The 10,843-nt window shown below is 48.6% G+C and overlaps 1 protein-coding gene across 1 annotated transcript; it reads left to right on the top strand.

Annotated features, from left to right (window-relative positions):
* The first annotated feature begins 3,240 nt into the window (after positions 1-3,240).
* Positions 3,241-6,787, top strand: Scgb1a1 (secretoglobin family 1A member 1). Its single transcript, NM_013051.1, is given in 3 exon segments — positions 3,241-3,352; positions 5,033-5,220; positions 6,625-6,787. Coding segments are annotated over 3 exon segments (291 nt in total). The 5' UTR covers positions 3,241-3,297; the 3' UTR covers positions 6,673-6,787.
* Positions 6,788-10,843: the final 4,056 nt, after the last annotated feature.

Genomic DNA, 10,843 nt, shown 5'->3' with positions numbered 1-10,843 from the left:
ACCTGGCACCCACAGGCATAATCACATGTTATTCACACACACACACACACACACACACACACACACACACACACACACACACTGCCTGCATGGGGTTGGGGAGGGTCCAGCTGACCTAAGGACCCAGGTGAAATGTCCGTGAAATCAGTCCCCTCAGGCTGTGAGCGAGGCTCTTCCTGACCTTTTCTGAAACCAGGCTGAAGTATTTATATCACTCCAGAAGACTCCTAGCCCAGATGTCAAAGCTCTCCTTCAACCTAGGGATCAGGGCTCTTCAAAATCAGTCACAGACAATGCAATTGCCAATTCAATACCACCATCATGGTGCTAGTAATCAAGTGACTTCTCTTTCCCAAGGAATTTGTCTTTATACAATATACCTGTCCCCAGTGCAGCCAGAGATGGTAGTCCCCAGCCCTCCCCCAGGTGCTAAGCTTGGTGTTCTATCCTGGAAATCAAAGTGTAGGGCATGTGGGGGGGGGGGTGGGAGGGTGCTTTAGGGAGGCACTGCTGCCGGAATAGAACAAGCTGGGCTCTGTGGAGTTAAGAGAAGCAGGAGTTTCACAGATGCCAGGGCAGGGGAAAGGGCACTGTCAAACACGGTTCTTCCAAGGGCCAGGATAGAAGAACCTGTCTAGTACTCTTGGCGGTAGCAATCTGGCGACCACAGCCTCAAAACCAACCTCCAGCCTCTGCCCGCTGAATCTGAACAAAGCCATCACCCAAGAACAGCATTGCCCTTTCATGAGTTGAGCCAGAGACCCAGTCGGAAAGGAAGGGTGAAGTGGGGAGAGAAGCCCCATTAAGTGAACTTGGAAGAAGGAGGAAGGTGTTGAAGGGAACAAAGGAGACGCGTGGCAGAAACTAATGCAGGATCCAGACCATCTTGTAAACCCAATAACTTAAGCCCTGTAGCAGGGCCTCTGTGCAGCAGAGGGTGCACACTACAGGTTGTGCACACGCGTGTGCGTGCATGCATGCAAGGGTGCACATGCACAGGGTGGAGGTCAGAGGTCAACGTCAGGTGTCTTCGTCTGTCACCCACAGTCTTGTTTTTCAGACAGGACTTCTCACTGAATCTGAATCCTGCCCATTTGATGGGCTCATCAGTCAGTTTCCAGGTTTCCCTGGTCCCCACCTCCCCAGGGCTGGAATTCAAGGCATATCTAGCTTTTTTGCATGAATGTTTGAGAGCCAAATTCAGTTCCTCATACTTGCCCAATAGGCATAGTATATCCACTGAGCCATGTCCCCAACTCATTATGTTCACCTCATTCATTCATTCATCCATCCATCCATCCATCCATCCATTCATTCATTCAGGTTTGGTTTGGTTTGGTTTTAGTGTTTTGGGTTTTTTTTCAAGACAGGGTTTCTCTGTGTAGCCCTGGCTGCCCTGAAACTAACTTTCTTACTTACTTTCTTTCTTTCTTCCTTCCTTCCTTTCTTTCTTTAAGTTGGTTTGGGTTTTTTGGGGGGGGGAGGGTTTGGGTTTTTTTGTTTGTTTGTATTTTATTCAAGGAAAGGCTCCTCTGGGTTGCCCTGGCTGCCCTGGAAGGAATTCTATAGCCAGGCTGACCATGAACTCAGAAATCTACCTGCCTCTCCCTCTGCCTCCCAAGTGCTAGGATTAAAGGTGTGTGACACACACACAACTGGCTCTACATTTGACACTCACAGTATTCTGCACACAGCCACAGGGCTGTATCGCTAAGAGGCCATGTCACAGGTCCAGGAAGGCTTCACTGTTTAATAACTGGTTTGGAATTTGGAAGTGGGAAAGTATGTAGAGACAATCTCACTCTAGGACTCAAAGACAGAGATAAAATGCTCTTTAGAAACCTATTCTGTGGGGGAACAGAATCAGAACTCTATGTCAGCCTCTGTGCTAGCTGGGGTCAGGCCAGAGACACAGAAATGAGCTAAGCCTACAGTGAGAACTGATACGCAGGACAGTTGAGAACAATGGGAAAGTGCATCTGAAGGGCCCAAGGCCACTAGGAAAAAGGCAACCCAAAATGCCCACAACTTTAAATCCCCTTCCTGATGTGTCATTAGATGCAAACGGCCCTGGGGAGGATGTGACGTTAAACAAGGCAGTGTTCTGTACAGGGGCAGATCCTGCAGTTACTGGAAGCTGAAGGCTCCAGGCTGACCACACTAGGTAGGAAGTTCATGAAATGAGCTCTCGAAGCGCCTCTTCAGGTCTTCCCCGATGTCCAGCCCCACCAGCACCGTAGCAGGTACTGGGCATCTATTGATTGGGTGGGTAGGTGAACATTTGAGACAACCTGGAAGTTTAAATGGGATTTGTGGAAATAGAGAGGGTGTTGGTTCCAGCCAAGCCAGGTTCCATGCTAAGACATAAAAGCACTGGAGAAGTAAAAGAGTTAACGCTGAACATGGCCGTGGGAAGCAAGGAGACCAAGGTAAAGCCTGGGAATGGCTAACACTTGAGAACTGTCAACATCATGAAAGGATAAGAAAGAATGGCCAAGGAAAGAAAACAGGAAAGAGCTGAGTGTGGGAGAGGCCTGGAGAGAATGGGGCAAGAAGTGGGAGGCTAAAGGGTAAGGGCAAGGGAGGGTCAAGTCAGATGAGGACTGAAGGTGCTTTCAACTGGTAGGACTTGAGGGCTGCTCTGGGTAGGAGCCAGCCCGGTCTGGGCCCTGGGTCTCTCATGTGTTCTATGGAGAAGTCTTTATATTTGTTCATGTGTATTGTATGTGGGCTCTAACCTGGCCAACAATGCCCAAGAATCAAGTGATTTTTGTGGCTTGAAGTCTAGCCACTTTCCTTGGAGGGAGGCAATAGAAGGAGCCTAGTGACATCTCGGACGGAGTCTGGGGTCTTTGTCCTTCCCCTTGATTCCTGAAGGGTCTCCAGCCTCTGGTTCTCCAGGGTTGGCAAGTCTACAATTGCTTCCCGGAACCTGGAGTGCTCAGTGCTTGACTTTAAAGAGGACACAGGTGCCTACAGTTCCACGACCTCTGGGTTCCCCGACGCCCCCCCCCCGCACTGCCCATTGCCCAAACACCCCACAAGTGGCCTATTGTGTGAGCTCAGTTTCAATGGGAAAAGAAACTGGGTTTATGAAAAGAGATTATTTGCTTATTGCATGGAGATGACTAAGTAAATAGTGCAATTTCTTGAGTGGAGCACAATCCCTGCCCCTACCTCTTGTGGGCTGCCAGGAACATATAAAAAGCCACACGCATACCCACACATACCCACACATACCCTCACATTACAACATCAGCCCACATCTACAGACAGCCCAAGCCTCCGGCCTCTACCATGAAGATCGCCATCACAATCACTGTGCTCATGCTGTCCATCTGCTGCAGCTCAGGTGAGTGCCCAGGGTGGCTTTCCCAAGATCAGAAGGATGTGGCTGCCTGGAAGGCCTGGATATGCCGACGCCTCTCAGAAACATTGAGTCCGATAACCAACGCTATTTTGTGATCTTGAGGAAAGCTTTGAACCTAGTCCACTGCGGGGACTAGGGGACTTGTGGGGAAGCTGGAGAGAGCCCATCTAGACCAGCACATCTGTCCAAAAACAGACTAGGAATAAGGAGCCCTTTGAAGCCTGGACTAGGACTGGCTTAAGGCGCTAAGAGATTTTGATGCAGCCACCAGGTTGGGGTTCGGGGGAAGGGGCTGGGAATGGGGGTCCCACCCAATGCTGGCGTTTGGTCTGGCAAGGGAAGTACACAGACTCATGTCCTCAAACCCAAGGCAAGGTCGCTTGTTCTGGGAGGAGAGGAATATTCCAGAAAAAGATCTTCCATTTGGAAAACTGCCAGCTCAGGGCGTAGTTTCCTAAACATTCTGTCCTCTGGAGAAAGGACCGGAGGTCTCTGAATACTTGTTGCTTTCACTATGCAGAAAGGAATGGGAAATGAGAGCAAGAGGGAGGAGGACGGAAGGTATCATTTTGAATTAAAATATTTACTCATTAGATATCAGTACTCTGCACAGAGGAGGGTGGCTCAGCAAGACAGTGCTAAAACATGTGAAGGGGTGGACTGGTAAGATATTTGCATAGCAACGTACTCACGTTTTAAAAACTCTGATTGTAAAACTCGTTAGTGCCACTTACAACGTGGCAGTCGCTGACCTCAGCCATTTTACGTACTATCCCTTTCATTTTCGTAACAACCCAGTGAGGTAGAGATGTTGTGCCCATTTTGCAGATTAGAAAACTGAGCCACTGGGAAATGAAACACCCTGCCTGGTGATGATATTATAGAGAGGGTTCAAGTTGGAGTGACCATCTTTTGGTTTGGAGGCAGGGTCTCATTCTGGTCTGAGTTCACAACCATCCTGCCTCAGCCTCCCTGATACTGTGAGTTATGCCCAGCTAGCATGGCCATTAGCTGGAGTGGCCATTTGGAGTAGGGTCCTGAGACAGAGCAGTGAAGTCAAATTTACAAACAATGCAGAGAATTCCAGTGCAGGAAATTTGAGACTAGGTTAGAAGTGGACGCAAACCCTAGGAAATCAAGCAGACAGCACCATCCAAACAGCACTGCAGTTGCAGGGAACATGGAGAGGTGAGAGTCTCACCTGCAAATGACTGTGCCATCAGATAAGAGCCCTTTTGTGCCTTCATCTTCCAGGCCAGGTTTGGGGACCATGCTGGACTGGGGTAAGGGCTGTATCACATGTTCTCAGTAACAAGACACAGACTGCCACTAGCCAAGGGTGAGAGACATTCTGATAGAAAGCAGGACTCCCAGAGGCCTCCGGCAGCTTTGGTAACACACTCTGTCTAGAATGATGGCAGAAACAATGGCCAACCCAAGCCAGGAATCCAAAGGCAGCTCAGGAAAGCCACAAAAGCTGGCTGTAACCTAGAAAGTCCTTGCATAGTGCCAGATTTTCAGCTGCTTGGAGCCTCCCAGAGCTTACACTGTACCACCCAAAGGCTGCTCTCTCTTGCTAGACTGGCTGGTCCAGCAGAGTGCCGGCTGGCGGCTCTTAGAGAAGGGGCTCCATTCATGTGCTTCCTTTTGCCTGCACTCCAGCCTCTTCGGACATCTGCCCAGGATTTCTTCAAGTCCTTGAGGCCCTCCTCCTAGGCTCAGAGTCTAATTATGAGGCAGCCCTGAAGCCTTTCAACCCTGCCTCAGACCTGCAAAATGCAGGAACCCAGCTGAAGAGGCTGGTGGATACCCTCCCACAGGAGACCAGAATAAACATCGTGAAGCTCACGGTACGCAACATCTGTCCCTCATGCTGATTCTAAGTGGTTCTCCAACCACAGTGTCACACCATTTTGGGGGTTACAAAGGCTAATGACTGTCTTAGCCATGCACCCTTCCTTTTCATGTGTGTGTGTGTGTGTGTGTGAGTGTGTGTGTGTGTGTGAGTGTGTGTGTCTGTATGAGTATGTGTGTGAATGTGTGTGTGTGAGTGTGTATGTATGTATGTATGTATGTGTGTGAGTGTGTGTAAGAGTGTGTGTGTGAGAGAGAGAGAGAGAATGTGTGAGTGTGTGTGGGTGTCTGTGTATGAGTATGTGTGTGAATGTGTGTGTGTGAATGTGTGTGTGAGTGTGTATGTATGTATGTATGTGTGTGAGTGTGTGTAAGAGTGTGTGTGTGTGAGAGAGAGTATGTGTGAGTGAGTGTGTGAGTGTGTGTGAGTGGGTGTGTGTGTGAGTGGGTGTGTGAGTATGTGTGTGTGTGGGTGTGAGTGTATGTGTGTGAGTGTGTGTGTGAATGTGTGTGTGAGAGTGTGTGTGGGTGTCTGTGTATGAGTATGTGTGTGAGTATGTGTGTGTGAGAGAGAGTGTGTGTGTGTGTGAGTGTATGTGTGTGAGTGTGTGTAAGAGTGTGTGTAAGAGTGTGTGTGTGAGAGAGTGTGTGAGTGTGTGTGAGAGAGAGTGTGTGTGTGAGAGTGTGTAAGAGTGTGTGTGTGTGAGAGTGTGTGTGTGAGAGAGTGTGTGTGTGAGTGTATGTGTGTGAGTGTATGTGTGTGAGTGTGTGTAAGAGTGTGTGTGTGTGAGAGAGAGTGTGTGTGTGTGAGAGAGAGAGTGTGTGTGTGAGAGTGTGTAAGAGTGTGTGTGTGAGAGAGAGAGAGAGAGAGTGTGTGTGTGTGTGTGTGTGTGTGAGAGAGAGAGAGAGAGAGAGAGAGAGAGAGAGAGAGAGTGTGTGAGTGTGTGTGTGCTTGCCTCACTGTCCCCAAACCCCTGGGGTCAAGTGTTATTCCCACCTCAGCCTCCTGAGTGGCTAGAACTATAAGCTTGGACCTGCACATCCAGCTGCACTGACTTTTTTCCATAAGAATTTTGACATTTTATTTACTTAGTGGGAGTGTGTATGTGTATGTCGCAGATGCGGCGGTCAGAGGACAGTCTTTAAGGAGTTGGATCCTTCCTCCCACCACGTGGGTCCTGTGGATCAAACGCAGAGTCAAGTGTGATGGCAGAAGCATTTGCAGCTATGACTTTTTACCTGCCTTTTTTATTGATGTCTTTGAGAAAACCATCCATGGCTTCCTAACCCTCAATTCCTCTCAAATCTTACTGTGGCTTTTGTCGGTTAAGTCTCTGCACCACTACTCTGTCTACTCCAAGGTTCACTAACTATTTGGGGGGCGGGGTTCTTTATTCTAGGAGAAGATCCTAACAAGTCCTCTGTGTGAGCAAGATTTAAGAGTCTGAAGCTCACTGGATTTCAGAGATATTCTACGCTAAAGGCCCCTGTCATTGCCCTCTGCCTCCTTGACCTCCCTACACCAACCCCGCCTTCCTCTTTGCAATAAACTTCGAGCATCTCACTTGCCTGTGTGCACTAGTCCTTCTCTGTACCTGCTGAGCCAGAAAGGCTGGTCCTGGAATGAATGAAGTGAACCAGAACTAAGGGAAGACACCTGAGTCCTGCCCTGGGGCCACACAAGAAATCCCAGAAGGCTCCTCTCCTCTACACTTCTGTTGTCTAGCATCTATCCCTATAGAAGGCTACCACTGAAATGCTCTCTAGTGAGGTCCCACCATCTGTTCCACAGTTCCACCCAGCCTGTCTAGCAGACCTGCAATACCATCCCTCCCTCCCCGTGTCTGGTCCTAAATGTTACTGGATTCTAACTCCATCCTCTGGGCTACACTATTCCGGTCAGGAGCCTGATAGGCATCCCTTAGCCCTTCCTTGTCCAATCACCTGAGGAGATCTCGGAAGTCATTCACTCCCTCCATATCCACTGACCACACCATCATCCCCGGCTGTTAGGTTGTCAGCTGACTTACTGCTAAGTAATTCAATGACCATGCATCCATCACGGGGAGTTTGACCGCATGTAAAATCTTAGCAGTGCTCCTACCTTCCAACCTTTAAAGCACAAAGTATGCTAACCATAAACGTTCAAGTTCAGCACAAGGCCATGCCAGCCCTTGTCTCCCTGTTCTCAATCCGTACACCCCTTCTCTCTGACCCTTAGTTCCTAAAAGCCTAGCTCCACCTCAGGACCTCTGTACAGGTCATACACAATATCGGCTGCCCAAAAAGATGTGGTTGATTGATTTAGAATTTGTCCTAATATCTGCAAGCCTCCATTGGAGCCGGGCTACACCATGCGAAGAAGTTGAATAAAGAGTAGGGATAGGAGGCGTGTGCAGAAGAGCTGTATGCAGAAATAGAAAGGGCTGAGGCAGAGGGCACGGGAATAAGGAGGCTATGGAAGAGAATGCCAGTCAGGCAGCTGGATTAGCGCCTAGAAGCTTCTACCAGGGCCGCTACGGGGCACACCTGCTCCTGCGTTACGGCCACGAGGGGGCAGTGTAGTCCATGCTACCGCCACCCCCTGCGTGTTTGGGGACTCAGACCCCGCACCAACTCTTTGACTTTTGGGCGGAGAGGATCACCAATCATTCTCTAGCCTCGATTTTGAATCGTTTAATCTGTTTTCTAAAATTTTGTTTGGGCCGAGTTTTTTAGGTTGTTTTTTTTGTTTGTTTGTTTTTTTGTTTTTTTTTTGTTTTGTTTTGTTTTTTTAATCAAAATTCCGAGGGAAAACACGGGAAAGGCACAGGAACAGTGTGGCACGGCTGAAGCCTTCCAGTGACCGGTCGGTCCTTTTGGAATTAGGAGTAATTCCACTCCCACAGGACCCCAAAGGCCATCCTGACATATCTAGGCTCTGAGATGGCCCTGAAGACAGAGAGGACCGAGAACTGGTCCACCTGCCTGGTTTTAAAGTCCCATAGCAGAAACTGCAACCTTACAAGCTTCACCTTGGCAGAGGTTAACACATCTCTTACTTCTCACACAACCCAGAGCTGAGACCCCGCTCCTGCCCTACTGTTGGTAGGACCTCCCACCCCGGAGTCTCCAAGGGCAGTAAACTAGGGACAGTGATGGGAAAAGTCCGCCATAAACACCCATTTGTGTACACAGTGTTAAAGTCACCACACCCACTCCTTCATTGTCTGCCACAGAGGAGGGGCTGGGATTGTAAAAATTCCAGGGCAGGTCAGGGGGATTGGTGATTCCAAAAGAGATCTGTGGAAGGCTGGGCCCTGGTCAGGACCTGCCCTACTCCTTCACTCCCAAGGCCCCAGATTCTTCCGTATCCAGGTCATTCTGTCTGAGGTGCATATTTTGCCTCCCTATTCACCCAGGTGATCAGTATTTAAACGGACAAGGTCCCAGGTTATAAAAAGTTCCGAATTTTAACTACTCCTTCACTGCTAGGAAAGTATTTGCCTTGCACAAACACTATGCAGATGACTGGCGATAAAAGGAAATACAATTTTATTGCAGTGGATCTCTGCCTTAAGAGGGCTTTGGCAATGCGGAAGAATGTGCATTAACCCAGAGAATACCTTAGGTTCTTCATACACAGAATGCAGGGTAGGAAAGGTAGCTATCGAGAAAGTGTTCACTGTGAAAAGAGGAAAACCCAAATGTCATGCCCAGCACCAGCACCCACGAAAGCTAATAGCTCAATCCTGCTAGTAGGCCAAGGTCCTGCCAAGGCCAGTTTGTTTTGATGTTGTTGATGATGTTGTTTTAAGGAACCTCAAGCTAGGAGTGGTTTTTGTATTTCAAAAATGAATTATATATATATTTAATCAACCATCCTCACTATGAATATGCCAAAGGAAAACACGGGAGGGCGATGTGCAAATACGCACTTCCTGCATTTGAAATGTATTAAGCACAAACTGTAAAGACAAGGTTTTAAATGTTTCTGAGTCCAAAAATAAAAAAATATTAAAGGCAGCATCAAGTAGCTCACACCCTGTAATCCCAGCACTTGAGAGCCAGACAGACCACTACAAACTCAAGAGAGCTTCGTCTAAAAAGTCAATAGCCAGGTACAGTGGTACACACCTCTAACTCTGGCATCCAGGAGACAAAGGGAGACAGCTGGCTGTGAGTTCAAGGACAGCTTGGGTATGTAGCAAGTTCCAGGCCAGCCCAGAACTACTTAGTGACACTGTGCTTCTGTCTCAAGGAAGGAAGGGAGGGAAGGGGGAAGAGAGGAGGGAAGGAGGGGGGAGAAAGAGAAAGGCAAGGGAGGGAAAGGAAGAAATATAGCACTCTGAATCTATTAACTTTGAGGAATCTGGGGAAGAGAAAGGCCATAGTTCTTGGTGACTTTGTAAAGAAAACTACGAATCTGGGTGAGGAAGAAACATTTTAAACTATGCTACCCCCATCATCTGCAACCACAGGAATTTTAGCCTGGAAGGTCTCTACAGAGGAACTGACATCGCAGACTCAGGAGCTTAGCCAGTCATAACCTGGATCCATTGATTATCAGTAAAGCTGCCGTTTGACACGTGAGACAGGGCGAGTCTGGCAGAAAAATCTGTGACTCACGAGGCAGGAAGGGGAAAGCATAACCAGCCCTCCCCAGCCCTATCAAGATGAAGGGGGTCAAATGCTTGCTCTCCAGTTTGCTTGCGGACACCAGGCACGCTGTTTGTGAATACCAGGGCAGCTGTGGGTGGTAATTCACCACTGCGTGACCAGTCGCTCCAAAGGGCTTCAAACAGATGATAGAAGAAGCCTTGATTTGTGATGATAGGGCCAGGCAAACAATGCACTCTGAAACCTGTAATTAGGGGACGGTCCTCCCAAGGGCTTACTGAATAGATCAACAGGCTTAGGAGACTGTGAGACTAGAGTCGTCTGTAGCTAGCCACCCAGTGTACTTCCGTGAACTAAAATTATCAAATTAATGGTATATGCAAAAAGAAAAATCTGGAAATAGATTCAGCTAAGCAAGCCCGGTTGCCAGCTTCAGAACCGATAAAGTGGAGCTGGAAGAAACTTGGATTTGTTTCCCTGGCCAGTAAACAGGTACCCATCCCAGCACACAGGCATTGTTGACTTTTACAAAGTACCTGAAGCTTTGTGCCTACAGCAAGCAACCACCCTGTAGATTACAAGACATCATCCCACCACAGCACTTCCGGGCGTGGGGAAGGACTCCTACAGGAGTCCTATCAGAAAAGCAGATGCTCTGTCAACCTCTGGACAGAAATGTGGTCAGAGGGGCCCTGAGTGAATTCAGGTGAGGAGTAGATCTCGGGGGAGGAGGGGAGAACTGTGAGGTGCTGAGCTCTCCTGGTCCTTTAACCTTAGGTTTCCATTTCAGTCTCTGAGTCCATTTTAACCCGGAACTCAGTACCTTTGCTCTGCTCCACTGCCTGCACTAGGCTTTCAGCAAGTCATGTGGATTACTGCAAGTAACCTGTGAATTTGTTTCCTACAGTTGTCTAACATGTTACTGCAAAGTGAATGGCTTAACACACGCACGCACGCACGCACGCACGCACGCACGCACGCACGCACGCACACGCAGCTTAAGATGCCAAACATCCAGAA

This window comes from Rattus norvegicus, chromosome 1 (assembly GCF_021556685.1).
Source record: "Rattus norvegicus strain SHRSP/BbbUtx chromosome 1, alternate assembly SHRSP_T2T, whole genome shotgun sequence".
NCBI lineage: Eukaryota > Metazoa > Chordata > Mammalia > Rodentia > Muridae > Rattus > Rattus norvegicus.
Note: the sequence above shows the minus strand (reverse complement) of the source record. Positions and strands in the feature narration are given on the sequence as shown.